Here is a 15,672-nt window from a genome sequence, read left to right as displayed (position 1 = left end):
TTCTACTTTGTCTTTTACTTGGACGTGCTTTGTTTCAATTCCACTTGTGACGGGCTGATAATTACTTTTCCTTGTTTTCTCAATTTGCACCTAGATTATTTTTTCTTTTTTGCTCTTTTTTCTCTCCAACGCTTTTGAGTCTCTTTTCTCTGCACTGCTTTCTTCTTTGCTTATTCATCGACGTTTCATTTGTAACATATGGTCCGTATACGCTTTATATGCGCTGAGACCCTGGATCTGTGTGTGCTCAAATCCATCACAAGACTGAATGTTTTGCTGCCCCGTTGTCTTATTTGATATTGATTAAGTAGGGTGTGTCTTGCAAGAATCTCATGTTCTACATCATCGCGAGACGGTCTTGGGTCAATCTCTTGGCACAGTGTCTCATGTTTAAGGTCCTTGCGAGTCTTTTAACTGTCTTCCGTGATCTTAATGTGAAGACCACATTTCAACGCCCTACTGTTTCTTTTTTTTGTTTTAATAATAGAGAGATACAGTTGAACCTCGGTTTGTGAGCATAATTCGTTCCGGAAACGTGCTCGTAGTCCAAAGCACTCATATATCAAAGTGAATTTCCCCATAAGAAATAATGGAAACTCAGATGATTTGTTCCACAACCCAAAACTATTCATATAAAAATGATTAATACAAAATATAAAGTAAAAATACATAAAACAAATTAACTTGCACTTTACCTTTGAAAAGAATCATGGCTGGTGTGAGTGAGTTTCTAAACTCTTGTTGGATTCCACCCAACGGGACGACACGCGGAAGAGCGTCCCAAAGCAATCGCAGTCTCCCAGCTCTGTAGCAGTTCTCCGTAAAAGCGAATCTGAAAAGATTGCGGACATGCTATAAGCGCCTGCCATCGATGGGTGATACAAGGAATATTATAAATGTGCAGGGCCCTGCCTGACTGCTGTGTCTGTGTATAAATAACCGTGCTGTTGCTGTTTCAAGCTGAATAAAGCTTGTGTTGCTAAGCTTCGTGTTTTTGGGTGCAAGACGGGGACTCGCACGTCACAGCACACACACACACACACACATGTGCGCACACAGTCACAATGCTGTAGTAAACAGTATACGCTCGTACGGATGTTGACTATATGAGTGAGGCACGCCGACTCAGACGGAGGATAGGAAACGATTGCCCACAATCCCGCAGTGAGAGAGAGAGAAGAACCATCAGCTCAGTTGTGATCACATGACGCTCAGCAGACAAAGCATATACAGTACATACTACTCGTACTGCAAGACCTCGCTCGTTTATTAAGTGAAAATTTATTAAAAAATTTTGCTTGTCTTGCAAAACACTCGTAAACCAAGTTACTCGCAAACCAAGGTTCCACTGTATTGTATGATGGATGCAGTGTGCTGGTCACATTTTAGTTTATTTTGCTTCTCAGTATTGTTTGGCTGCTAATTAAGGAAAAAGAAACAATTACTGGGTTTGAATCTTCAAGAGCAAGTCAAGTAAAATGAATTCAAAAGAAGTTCATTAGCAGCAAAAACCGGACACTAATTAAGAAAAACGTTAGAATGAAAACCTGCTGCCACTGTGGCCCTCCAGGACTGGAGATGGGGACCCCTGTCTTAGAGAGTCAAGGCTTGGGAGGGAGGGCCATCAAAAGACAGGACCTGTTAAAGCCCATTGCGGCACTCCTTGTGTGATTTTTTGGGTTATACAAAAATAAATTGTATTTGTTTATTTCTTTGTCTTAAAGGTGACACCATTTATTTATCTGGAATTGACATGATCCAAGGTACGCCAGTTCTGGATATTAAACCTTACATTCCTGAATATGATTCTCCACAACTAAAATCAATGGATCAGCTAACCAAGAATGTCATTTGCCAAGATTTTCCACTTTTTCCTACTTTTGAAGGGGAGTTTAGCGAGTCTGAAACTGAAGACAATTCAGTAAAGAGGGAACTAACAAGTTCAGAAACTCCTGAAGGTTTTCTGGGTGCCTCTGTTTACTGCAGTGGGGAGTCCCGTTCCTCACGTTCTGAGTATGAAGATCAGCAATGCCCTGTTTCATCAATAACTTGTGAAGCCGTCAGTCATTTAGATACTCAACCTGCTGCACAGATCTCCAAAGAAAATCATCTACTTTCAGCTCTGCTAAAAATTAAAGACTACTTAAATGAGAGTGCCGCTTCCTCAAAGAATGAAGACGCCAAAGCTGTTGTCGAGACAGACTGCTCTGTCGGGGATGCTCTGAGTGAGAAATCAAGAACATCTTCTTTAGAACATGCAGCTAGTGAAGAGTCTGCCAGTACTACTGTTGCATCATGGGTAAGAGAGTCCCCTGTGAGCTCTTTGGAGGTCCGGTTCACACCTCACGCAGAGAATGCCCTGAGTGACTTTCAGCCTGCAAACAAAACAGGTAGTTTTTAAGTGTTTGTTTGCATGGTGTGTTCATACGCTATGGTGGAATATGAAAAATAAGGGCTTTCAAGAGGGAAATATCACATTTATATCACTTTTGTATGATGTGTGTGTGTGTGTGTGCGTGTGTGTGTGTGTGTGTATGAGGGGGTACCCATAAATAATAAAGAATTGGGGGGAAAAAAATTGTTTTAATAATTTTTACTTACTGAAACTTTAGTCTCCTTCAGAGTACTCCCCATGTGAATGAATACACTTGTCCCAACGGTTTTCCCACTGGTAGAAACATTTTTGGAATTGCCGAAGAGGAACGTTGTCCTGCAACGATTTTATTCTTTGACTTCCTCCGCGGTACAAAAACCGCTTTCCTTTGAGTTCTTTTTTCACATGCGGGAACAAGAAAAAGTCACACGGAGCAAAGATCAGGGTAGGGTAAGGTGGCAAGAACTCTGAGACGCACAAGTCAATTCAGAAATCTCTTCAATAGTCTGATGACGATTTTCGTGAATTGCATTGCGAACGTTTTCAAGATTTTCATCATTCCTAATTGGTGAAGGTCGACCAGATCTCGATTTGTCTTCAAGTGACATTTCCCCTCGTTTTGAAACGTGAAAACCACTCGTAGACCTGGGCTTTAATTAAACCTTCCTCTTGAAAATCAGTTTCAAGCATCACTACAGTTTCAGCAGCTGTTTTCCCTAAGAGAAAACAAAATTGAATGCAGACAAGCTGTTCTTTATGATCGCCCATCACAAAAATTGCAGAAAACGTTTAATAAGCACCAAGAAACATGGATACGGAATGGCGGATGAACAATAAAGAACAGCGCCACAGAATACTGTAAGTGTGCCACACCGAGCAGCGAAATTCAGACCTACCATATACACTCGCGTATAAGTAAAATTGATCATAAAATCAGACCCCGACTTATACGCCCATTCAAAAATGCAACGCTTACATTTTTTTTTTATACAGTGGTGTGAAAAACTATTTGACCCCTTCCTGATTTCTTATTCTTTTGCATGTTTGTCACACACTCATCAAACATATTTAACCATTAGTCAAATATAACACAAGTAAACACAAAATGCAGTTTGTAAATGGTGGTTTTTATTATTTAGGGAGAAAAAAAAATCCAAACCTACATGGCCCTGTGTGAAAAAGTAATTGCCCCCTGAACCTAATAACTGGTTGGGCCACCCTTAGCAGCAATAACTGCAATCAAGCATTTGCCATAACTTGCAATGAGTCTGTTACAGCGCTCTGGAGGAATTTTGGCCCACTCATCTTTGCAAAATTGTTGTAATTCAGCTTTATTTGAGGGTTTTCTAGCATGAACCGCCTTTTTAAGGTCATGCCATAGCATCTCAATTGGATTCAGGTCAGGACTTTGACTAGGCCACTCCAAAGTCTTCATTTTGTTTTTCTTCAGCCATTCAGAAGTGGATTTGCTGGTGTGTTTTGGGTCATTGTCCTGTTGCAGCACCCAAGATCGCTTCAGCTTGAGTTGACGAACAGATGGCCGGACATTCTCCTTCAGGATTTTTTGGTAGACAGTAGAATTCATGGTTCCATCTATCACAGCAAGCCTTCCAGGTCCTGAAGCAGCAAAACAACACCAGACCATCACACTACCACCACCATATTTTACTGTTGGTATGATGTTCTTTTTCTGAAATGCTGTGTTCCTTTTACGCCAGATGTAATGGGACATTTGCCTTCCAAAAAGTTCAACTTTTGACTCATCAGTCCACAAGGTATTTTCCCAAAAGTCTTGGCAATCATTGAGATGTTTCTTAGCAAAATTGAGACGAGCCCTAATGTTCTTTTTGCTTAACAGTGGTTTGCGTCTTGGAAATCTGCCATGTAGGCCGTTTTTGCCCAGTCTCTTTCTTATGGTGGAGTCGTGAACACTGACCTTAATTGAGGCAAGTGAGGCCTGCAGTTCTTTAGACGTTGTCCTGGGGTCTTTTGTGACCTCTCGGATGAGTCGTCTCTGCGCTCTTGGGGTAATTTTGGTCGGCCGGCCACTCCTGGGAAGGTTCACCACTGTTCCATGTTTTTGCCATTTGTGGATGATGGCTCTCAATGTGGTTCGCTGGAGTCCCAAAGCTTTAGAAATGGCTTTATAACCTTTACCAGACTGATAGATCTCAATTACTTCTGTTCTCATTTGTTCCTGAATTTCTTTGGATCTTGGCATGATGTCTAGCTTTTGAGGTGCTTTTGGTCTACTTCTCTGTGTCAGGCAGCTCCTATTTAAGTGATTTCTTGATTGAAACAGGTGTGGCAGTAATCAGGCCTGGGGGTGGCTACGGAAATTGAACTCAGGTGTGATACACCACAGTTAGGTTATTTTTTAACAAGGGGGCAATTACTTTTTCACACAGGGCCATGTAGGTTTGGATTTTTTTTCTCCCTAAATAATAAACACCATCATTTAAAAACTGCATTTTGTGTTTACTTGTGTTATATTTGACTAATGGTTAAATGTGTTTGATGATCAGAAACATTTTGTGTGACAAACATGCAAAAGAATAAGAAATCAGGAAGGGGGCAAATAGTTTTTCACACCACTGTATGTTCTTGCCTCCTCCAATCTCACATCAGTTTCTCAGGCGCATCAAATTTTGTTGCAGCAGCACAGTTACCAATTTCTTTCACTACTTCAACGACGTTTAATTTAAAACCAGCTTTATATTTTCTTCTGATCAAATGCTCCATCGTAGATAAGGGATGCTCTTATGATAAAGGTGTATGAGAGTGTGAGATACAAAAAACACAAATCGGTGCAAACATTGCTTCAGAATAGTTTGGGTATCACCGTGTGGTCACATAGGCACAACAGCGAGAGAGGTTAGGAGTACACGCTGATACAGCGCATTGTCGCACTGACATAGGAAAAAATGGCTGTGTGCTTCGTGGTTACTCTCTCAGGTGGGCGTCAGCATATCATAATCTCTTGGACCAATAGCGTGAGTTTTCCGCATTCGACTTAAACGACCGACATTATAAAATACCAGAAATTATACAGTAAAATCAACTCCCGACTTATCCGTGAGAGAACTTATTCGCGTGTATATACAGTAAGTCAAGATTACACGCCAGGTACAGATTCCTGTTATTTTTGGGTAACCACCCTGTTTACAAAAATGCTGGGCTGCTGTATAAAATGTAAATAAAAATAGAATGTGATGATTTTCAAATCATTTAAACCCATATTTAATGCAAATAGAATAAAGGCAACATGTCTTTGTTGTCAAACATTCAAACAGAGAAATTTTACTCTTTTTTTTACGAAAAATATATGCTCATTTTGAATTTGGTGCCAGCAACACATTTTAAAAAGGTTGGGCAGCAAAAGAGTGGAAAAGTTGTAACGTTAAAAAAAAATCACCTGGTGGAACATCTCACAGCTAATTAGGTTAATTGGCAACAGGTCACTAACGTGATTGGGTATAAAAGGGAGCATCCCGGAGAGGCGGAGTCTCTCAGATGGGGCGGGGTACACCATTTCATGAAAGACTGCACTGGCAAATAGTGCAACAATTTCAGAATAACACTCCTCAATGTAAAATTGTAAAGAATTTGAGGATTTCCTCATCTATGGTACATAATATCATTAAGAGATTCAAAGAATCTGGAGAAATCTGTGTATGCAAGGGACCAGAGTGAAAACCTGTGCTGAGAGTAGTAAAGAGAGAAAGGAGTCCTCCCTAATGTAAATGCATATTCTATAATGTTATTGATGAAATCCTGACAGATTAAAAAAGAAAACATCATCTAAGTGAGAATTTGATTTTTTTTTCCCAATTTCAAATAGTATATAACATCAGTTAGCCAGTTTTACTCTGGCTGTTGATGTTACTCTCTTTCTGATTGGGTGGGGGTTGAATTGAATTTAGTTTTGTTAACTTCGACTGGCCACGGGGCAGACCCAGGACACGCTGGAGGGATTATATCTCCCGGCTGGCCTTGGAACGCCTCGGGTTCCTCCCAGAGGAGCCGGAGGAGGTGGCCGGGGAGAGGGAGGTCTGGGCTTCCCTGCTTAGGCTGCTGCCCCCACGACCCGACCTTGGATAAGCAGTCGATAATGGATGGATGGATAACTTCGACTTGATAGTATGGAATATTATATGCTTTTAATAAATTCAATAAAAGATTAAAAAAAAAAGTTTATATAAAAAAAAAAGAAAAAAATATTGGATGGCCATGATCTTTGGGCCCTCAGGTGGCACTGCATTAAAAACCGACACAATTCTCTTATAGAAGCCACTGCATGGCTTCATGGCACTTCCAAAAACCCCTGTCTGTGAACACAGCTCATCACTCCATCCATAAATGCAAGTTAAAACTCTACCGTGCAACCATATATAAAAATCTAAATAAATATATACTGTATATTGTGTGTGTGTGTGTTATGCATGCACGTATTTACTGTAATGGTTGTACTTTCTGTGACTTTTCTTTCTCTTTGTTTTTGAAGGTGCCACACACCCAAGAAGGCCTGCTTTCCACTACCTGAGGTCCTTGGATGAAGCCAAAGATGCCATTAAGGCGGTTCTATCAGCGGACCCCCGCTCGGTATATCGACGAACTCGTTGTCTAGATCAGCTTTTCTACTTCACCCTGGATGGTGCCCATATTACGTGTTGGTTTGGAGAAGGCTTCGCCGAAGTTGTGCAAATCAAGCCAATACAGAATCACCAGGAAATGCCAGCTATGTGACAGGTGTGGCAAGGAAAGGAAAATAATGTCTTAATTTTTAAAAGTCTACTTAAATCACTTTATATTGATAAAGTACTAAGACTGAGATTTTTGAGTATGGTTGTCAATATTTGCCTGTAATACCTAAATTAAATAAAAATAATGCCTTTATTTAACTGAATGAAATGTACAGTAGAGTGCTGAATAGGGGCAACCAGTGCTCACTTTCAAACAACCACAAGATGGCTTTTTCTTTCCAAACTGCTATCAGTAACGTAAACTGCTTGCAGATTTTGCAGCATTTGTTTGCGTAAGGGTTTGTCTTTTTATGACGTTTTTATCTTATTGTTAGTATTTTCATTTCTAACCTTTGCTTTTGTTGGCTTTCCAGATATTTTTTTTTTTTTTTGCCCAGGTTTCCATGTCATGTTTTCATCTGTGTCCTTATGTGGCACACACACTGCCTCAAAGACTGAGGATCCCCACCAGTCAGCTCTTTAGAAAGGGGACTAAGGATATTCTGGCAGTTGACGTGCAGGTTTTGTGTAAGTGACAGGGGTCTTTCTTACGGGTTCAGCCTATCAGGTGAACAGGTTGGAGCCCAGCATGTGGATACAGTCGTGGCCAAAAGTTTTGAGCATGACCCAAGTGTTGGTTTTCACAAAGTTTGCTGCTTCAGTGTTTTTAGATCTTTTTGTCAGATGTTTCTCTGGTGTAAGTAGAATTACAAGCATTTCATAAGTTTCAAAGGCTTTTCTTGACAATTAAGTTTATGCAAAGAGTCCATATTTGCAGTGTTGTCCCTTCCTTCATTTTCAAGACCTCTGCAATTCGCACTGGCAGGCTGTCAATCAACTTCTGGGCCCAATCCTGACTGATGGCCACCGCCCATTTTTGCCTCATCAGAATTCTGTTGAAATGTGCTTTGTAATGCAGGTAGTAATAAAAATGCTTTGCATTTTTCATTCCAACAATTGGCATCACAAACATTAGCACTGCTTTTACGATCCCATACCAAATACCATATAACTGCTGTCCATCCAGCAGTTGCTCTCCGTTAGACGTGTTCAGCACTATTGTTTGCTGTGCACCATCTGTTGGAATGTATTTTGTATTCATGTAGTAATATAAAATGCTTTGAATTTGTCATTCCAACAGATGGCACATCTCAAACATGTGTGGTAATAAAATGCAGTGCATTTGCCATAACAACAAGTGACACCTCACAAGCATTTGTAGTAAAAAAAAATGCATTGAAGTTTTCATCCAACAGATGGCACATCACAAACATTAGCAGTGCTTTTGTGAATCCCATTCCAAATGGCATATAACAGAGACATGGCAGCAAGGCAGGCACACGTACGGACATTTGTCCTTTTATTAAGGTGGATGAATAAGATGATTTCTGTCCTTCCAGCAGTTACTCTCTGTTGGACGTATTCAGTGTTATTGTTTGCAGTGCACCATCTATTGGAATGTATTTTGTAATGCACAAAGTAATAAAATGCATTGTATTTATCATTCCAACAGATGGCACCTCACATACATTAGCAGTGTTTTTACAAATCCTATACCAAATGACATATAACAGAGACACAGCAACCTCGCAAACACTTGTCCTTTTATTAAGGTGGGTTCTTTACTTGGCTCTTACTACCCACTCATAAGCCTGCTGTACGCAGACAAGCACAACAGGTCCTCACAGTGAAGGAAACTCAAACAAGGACACCTCACACAAAATGGTGATTTCAGAACTCATTTTAATTGACTGATGCCTTTTCATTACTGGCTTCTCCTCTTCTGTGAAGTTGCCTGTTGCCATTGCTCTGTTATTTGTCAGGCCCACAGGACTACAGCTTCTGGTTTTCTTTCCTTCATATGTTATACCTGCTAATGCTACTTCTGCCCACGTGGTAACTGATCCATTCGTAGTAGTAGGCGACTTTGGTGTACACCCCAGGGTAATAGGCAACTCCGCATTTTTCACCCCAGCTGACGATCCCCCACACATAGGCCACCCCACTGTCATCTGTGCACACGAGCGGCCCACCAGAGTCGCCTTGGCAGGTGTCCACTGATCCATCAAAGGTACCTGTTTAAAAAAAAAAATCATTAAATGAATTAGTAAATCATAAAGAACTTGTATTGTAAATAAGTCGGTTTGTGGAGCATCAACTACCGATCCCCAGAGTGGCGGGAGGAAAATAAAAAATTCAAAGATCCTGAAACACGAGTGGCCATCAAGCCACAGTCACAAATACAGAACACACCATCGCAAGTAAATAAAGAAATGAAAACCAAACTACAGTAATCCCTCGCTATATCGCGCTTCGACTTTCGTGGCTTCACTCTATCACGGATTTTATATGTAAGCATATTTAAATATATATCGCGGATTTGTCGCTGCTTCGCGGGATTCTGTGGACAATGGGTCTTTTTACTTCTGATACATGCTTCCTCAGTTGGTTTGCCCAGTTGATTTCATACAAGGGACACTATTGGCAGATGGCTGAGAAGCTACCCAATCAGAGCACGCAGTCAAGTTCCTGTGTGCTGATTGGCTCAGCAACGAAGCACAGAATTCAATACCGCTGCATTAACCAGGAAGTCTCGTCTCGCTCATTTAGCATCAACGTGCTCCTGCTACTGCTTCAGGGGTCGTGCCCAAGCGCCAACGGAAGATGCTAACGATTTCCGAAAAGGTAAAAGTTTTGGATATGTTGAAGGAAGGGAACAGCTACACCGCTGCAGGACGCCATTACGGAATCAATAAGTCCACAATTCTTTTTTATTTAAAAAGGAGGAAAAGAATACAAGATCTATGGCCGCAGTGTCCTTTAACCAGGGCGCAAAACAAGTTGTAAGTAAATGTAATAAGGCAATAGTCCGGATGGAATCTGCTTTAGGGATCTGGATTGAAGACTTCCAGAAGAAGAATAACTGCGGTGCTACACAGTCGCCTGAAGAGGCTCCTTTAGAAGAGCTGTAACACTCTCCTTTGTTGTGCAGTAAAATTAAACTCATCGTTATCGGACAAGTCGTCGTGTCATTGTTGGTGAGTAACATAATTAATTTTCTATGTACAGTACTTATTACATGTACATAGTTTAGTATCACTGCACACACATTTTACTGTACAGAATACAATTTTTCTTGCATTGTACGTATTTATTGCTGGTGGCCTGCCTGTCGTAATGGCTGTAACATATGGGATATCGGAGACGCTCGATATCTTTAAAATAATATTTAGGTTTTACTGTATATAAACAGTGTGTTTACATACATAATTTCAATGAATCTTACCTAATATCTAAGAGAATACAAAGGGTTTATGCTGTGTAATTGTGCGGGAAATGTTTATAAGAGTGTGGGTGAGTTTATAAGGGCTTAAAATATATAAAAATAACCATATGAACATATGGTTTTTACTTCGCGGATTTTCACCTTTCGCGGGGGGTTCTGGAACGCAACCCCCACGATCGAGGAGGGATTACTGTAATGGTAAATTCAGAAATGCACAAAATTTCGACTATTTACAAAATGTTGTGCTGTAGTACACCTCCCTGACTCAAAGCCCAATGCAAGACAATTTACAATAAGATGCTAATATGCCAGCAGTTGTACAGTGAGATTACAAGCAAGAAAAACGCGTCCTTTAAGTAATCGCTAAAAGTATGCTTATACAGTGATACTCGGTTATAGTGAGTTTGACGGGACAGACACTATTTGCTCGTTATAAGCGGAATTCGCTATAACCGGGAAATGCGAATTTGACAAAAAACGAACTCAGTCTATTAAAGTAATCGTGATATATTGAAAAAAATATACATTTAGCCCATAATGAAAACATACCTTAAGTACAATATACTATTTTCTAGGAATGTCCAAAATACTCTTGTTTTAAACTTTGTAATCTACAGTCACGCAGTTTGCCTCTTAAAACACTTGCTTTTTCGTGTCAGTCCCATGTTAAAATGCCATCGATCTATTGCAGGCGTTTTCGGCATCAAACAGTGTTGGTAAACTGCTCTTCCTCCTTGTCATCTTCATCGTCGTCTTCATTTTGAAGCAACGTGTTTCGTTTTCAGTAGGAATTCCGCTAGTAAACAATTCGTCATCCACGTGTTGATAGTCATAATAATTTACATTATTAATTTCAATATTATTTAAGCGAACCCATGTAGATAACGGCAATTCGTCCTCTTCTTCAAAAATATCAGATGTTGATTTCCTGAAACAATTCTGTATGGTAGCAGTCGTCACATTGTTCCAGGCAATAGATAAGAAATTTATTGCATATTGAAAATTATTCCGCTAGTGGCTCGCAAAAGCCCAGGATGTGGTTAAGTGTTGTTTGTAATAACCGAGATTTCGCTCGGGCAAGTTTACATGTGAATAGCTGGTATATCTTTCAAAAATAATTTTTTTTCACTATAACCGAGAAATCATTATAACCGAGCTCGTTAAAATCGAGTTTGACTGTATTTTAATGTTCCCTAAAGGAATACTCCACCCAAAATTGATTATTTTTTATGTTGCTTACCCTGTGTCATTTGTAATGATAGCCAAGACAAAATTTTTAATCTCATGTTGTCATGCAGAACGAAGATCAAAAAAAGTTTCTGATAAAATAGAGTGGCATTAGAAAAGTATTCACTCCCCCTGAAATTCAGCTTAATTTTCAGCATCTGTCTTTATCTATTTAGTATTTCTAATGTGAACTCTTAGGCTGTCACAATACATTTCCAAAGTCCAAATAAATCCTTTTCTGTAGATATTTAACTGAAGAAGAAAAACTTCAAAGTATTGAATGCCTACACGTCGAGAAGGCCTTTTGCTGCAATGACAGCCTTCATTCTTTTGGGGTGTGTCAGTATGTCCCAGTTTGACACTTTGTTCAGGAGGGATTCTCCCCCATTCTTCTTGGCATAATTTATAGGTTGGTGGGATGGCGCAATTTTCAAACAGTGCCACTGATTCTCCATAGGGTTAAGATCATCAGGCCGTTCCAAAAAATATTCCCCTTTCTGTTTCTGAGCCAGTCCAGCGTCACTTGGGGGGTCATTGTCATGTTAAAAGATCAATCTTCTCCCAAGCCGTAGGTGCATAGCAGACTGGAACAAGTTCTCCTGCAATACTGTGCAGTATTTGTATCCATCCATCGTCCCTTCAACTCTGACAAGATTCCCAGTCCCAGTACATGAAGGGCATCCCCACAGCATGATGACTCTGCCACCACCATACTGTATGGTGTTTCTCAAAGCGGTGTTAGTTTTATGCCACACATACACAATATTGACAAAAGTATTGGAGCGCCTAAACACCAACAGGGGCTTTAATGACACTGCATTCAAATACATATACTGTAATATGGAGTTGGTCCCAACTTTGCAGCTGTAACAGCTTCCACTTTTCTTGGAAGGCTTTCCACAAGATGTTGGAATTTGTGCCCATTCACTCAGTAGAGCATTTATGAGGTTAGGCAATGAAGATGGATGAGAAGGCCTGGCTCGCCATCTCTGTTCCAGTTCATCCTAAAGGTGTTCGCTGGGGTTGAGGTCAGGGCTCTGTGCAGGCCACTCAAGTTCTTCCACACCAAACTCATCCCACCATGTCTTTATGGACCTTGCTTTATGCTGGAATAGAAAAGGTTCCTTCCCCAAACTGTTTCCACAAAGTTGGAAGCTTAGCATTATCCAAAATGTCTTGGTATGCTGAAGCATTAAGGTTACCCTTTGCTGGCAGTAAGGGTCCGAGCCCAAACCCTGAAAAGCAGCCCCACGCCACTATTCCTCCTCCAGCCAACTTCACAGTTGGCACAATGCAGGCAGGCAGGTAACATCCTCCCAGCGTCCACCAAACCCAGACTCGCCCATCTGACTAAACAGAGAAACGGGAGTCGTCACTCCATAGAGCACATTTCCACTACTCCACAGCCCAGTGGTGGTGGTGCGCTTTACACCACTTCCTCCAACGCTTGGCATTGGACTTGGTGACGTGAGGCTTGCATGCAGCTGCTCACCCACGGAAACCCATTCCATGAAGTTTTTGTGCTTACATTAATGCCAGTGGGAGTTGACCCCACTCTGTGACTTTATGTGGTCTTCCGCTTGCTGTTGTTCCTAAACGCTTCCACTTTCCAATAATGCCACTTACAGTTGACCGTTGAATTTCCAACAGGGATGAAATTTGACAAATCGTCTTATTTCAAAGGTGGCATCCTATCACAATACCACGCTTGAAGTCACAAATGTTTGTAAATGGAGACTGCATGGAAAGGCAAATGTGGCAATGGGTCTGATTGAAACACCTGAATTCAATAATTAAGAGGTGGGTCCCGATACTTTTGTCCATATGACGTACTTCTTTGAAGTCTGGCCACAAAGTTCTGTTTTGGTCTCCTCTGACCATCAAACCTTCTCCTACATCTTAACGGGGTCTTTCTCCTGGTTTCTAGTGAATGCCATATGTGTTTCAATGTGGGCCTTCTTTCTTGCTCCCCTTCCGTCCCATAGAGAGGCCTGTATTTATGGAGAGCTCTTGAAATTGCGGACCCCCCTGCACCTTTACTTCAGTTTCAACCAAAGACTTCTGAGAGTGACGGTTGGCTCTTTAGTCGTCTCTCTCACCAGTCAACGTCTTGCTCTGATGTCCTAGTAAGAGTCTGGGGTGCTGTGGTGGTGTGGTGGACCTTCCACTTTCTGATGATGGATCCAGCAGCGCTTAATGGGACATTCAGACTCGGATATTTTTTTTTTTGTTTTTAAGCCATTTCAGTGACTTTGTTTCTCACATCAACAGAATGCTCCTTTGTCTTCATTTTTGCAGTGATTGTCCAACAAAGACTACGGCCCATACAAAGGGGGCTTTTTATATCCAGGGAGACAGAAAGTAGATACAAGTTGTACCTCATTATGTTTTAATTATGAATGTTGCGATAGCTCAGGGTGCGTACAGACGCCCTAACCCGACACCAACAAGCAGAGACACAAGTGCAGCACCCTTTTATTCATAGCTGACGAAGTGTTTTTTCCTCGTTCTCCAGAGCACAACACCAAAGTACACAGGACACGGTCCCTTCCCTCTCCCTTAGGTCACTCTCAGTCCTTCCGCCCTCCACTCCCTCTCTGGCAAGCTTCGTGTTCTTCCTCCCGAATGGAGTGAGGCGGCTCCTTGTTAAGCAGGACCTGGGAGTGCTCCAGGGGGCTCATCACCTTCACCTGGCATCTCTCCCAGGTGTGGTGGAAGTCCTCTGTAAGGTCTCTGCAGCGCCCCCTGGTGGCCGCCAACAGGGCTGTACCAAACTCCAACTCCCAGTGGGAATCCATGGTGCCATGTATTTGTTCTGCAACGTTCAGCAGTTAATAGAGTCTTTACTGGTCGGCATCATCCTTCTTATCAGGGATTAGGATTTGGTGCCACATACACACCAGTTTGACGCATGCGCTGTTTAACGTGCACTGTTTATTACAGGCCATTGCTTTTGTTTTTAATATACCCTACTTGCTTGCTTTTCACTTGCCTTGTTCTTTAAGAACCAAGAGCGCTGTGTTTTTGAGGGAACTGAGGAAACAAGTTTTTGTTTTGGGACATGGCGGCTCTGTTGGGCCCTTTGCCTCAGCAAAGTCTGAACAAGTCTTTGGAAAAACCTTCAGTGCTCCAAACTTAAAGGAAATTAAGTAAAACTTGCACGCTAGCGCATAAACACTTTAAACATATAAACATTTTAGCATTTTGTTGTGATGTGAGATTTTACATATAACTTGATGAATATTTTGTACTGTATATCTTTATTTGTAATTTAGATAAAGCAATGTAATTTAGCGTTTACCCCCCCCTCAGGAATGGGTCTGTTTGAATTTTACGACAGGATTTGGGGGATGTGTGTTTTAAACCAGTTTGGCAAGTGTTTCTTTGCTAAAGTCATTTCTACCCCCACAAATGGCCTAAGGTGTACTTTAACATATGGTTTGGGGGGTGTCAGGTGTTAAGATGTTCTATTCCCCCATTGGTCTGAAGTATGGCTGTTTGGAATTGGCTTGTCTCAGAGGCCTTTAAGTACCATGATGTCCCATTGGCTCTAGGGGTTGGACAGAACATCTATAAATGTATGTGTTTAACTTCACAATCTCTCTCTTACTAACCAACATCTGAAGGAAGCATCTCTTGCTAACCTGTGATGATGAAGACAAGACAATGGAGAGCACAGCTCAGCAGCCATTTTGAACAGACATGTGGCTGAAAGCTGAGCACCAATGATGCCTTAACTAGAGACATTTAAGTAACCACAAGTCTATGTGCCGCCTGAACTACATATCACCATTTAATCAGGTTCTTTGGTTGCCAATATTCAAATGTACTTTGCATTTTGTTATTATTTATGAATATTATCAGTAATGCATTATTTTATGTGTAACTTAACTTCTGCTTGTCTTTTTACTACATCTAAATGCCTAAGGTTATAGATATAGAAGGGAAGGTGGGGATAAGTTATATACAATAATACCTTATAAACAGTGGTAAATCTGTGAGATTAGGCATTCTAAGGCTACATTTTAATAATACAATAGGGG

At 41.0% G+C, this 15,672-nt stretch overlaps 2 protein-coding genes across 3 annotated transcripts in view; one reads left to right on the top strand and one right to left on the bottom strand.

Annotated features, from left to right (window-relative positions):
* Positions 1-7,328, top strand: part of trmo (tRNA methyltransferase O) — a 34,158-nt gene extending 26,830 nt beyond the window's left edge. For both annotated transcript variants that reach the window (XM_028805865.2, XM_028805864.2), the window contains exons 5-6: positions 1,725-2,390; positions 6,879-7,328. In XM_028805865.2, the coding sequence (XP_028661698.2) occupies positions 1,725-2,390; positions 6,879-7,120 (908 nt within the window). In that variant the 3' untranslated portion in view covers positions 7,121-7,328. The remainder of the gene's footprint in view (positions 1-1,724; positions 2,391-6,878) is intronic.
* A 1,371-nt stretch (positions 7,329-8,699) lies between these two features.
* Positions 8,700-15,672, bottom strand: part of cfi (complement factor I) — a 69,644-nt gene continuing 62,671 nt past the window's right edge. The window contains 2 exon segments of the mRNA XM_028805860.2: positions 8,700-9,056; positions 9,058-9,191. Coding sequence (XP_028661693.2) covers positions 8,799-9,056; positions 9,058-9,191 — 392 coding nt within the window. The 3' untranslated portion in view covers positions 8,700-8,798.

Source organism: Erpetoichthys calabaricus, chromosome 7, assembly GCF_900747795.2.
Source record: "Erpetoichthys calabaricus chromosome 7, fErpCal1.3, whole genome shotgun sequence".
NCBI lineage: Eukaryota > Metazoa > Chordata > Cladistia > Polypteriformes > Polypteridae > Erpetoichthys > Erpetoichthys calabaricus.
The sequence above is the reverse complement of the archived record's forward strand: the minus strand, read 5'-3'. Positions and strand labels throughout refer to the sequence as shown.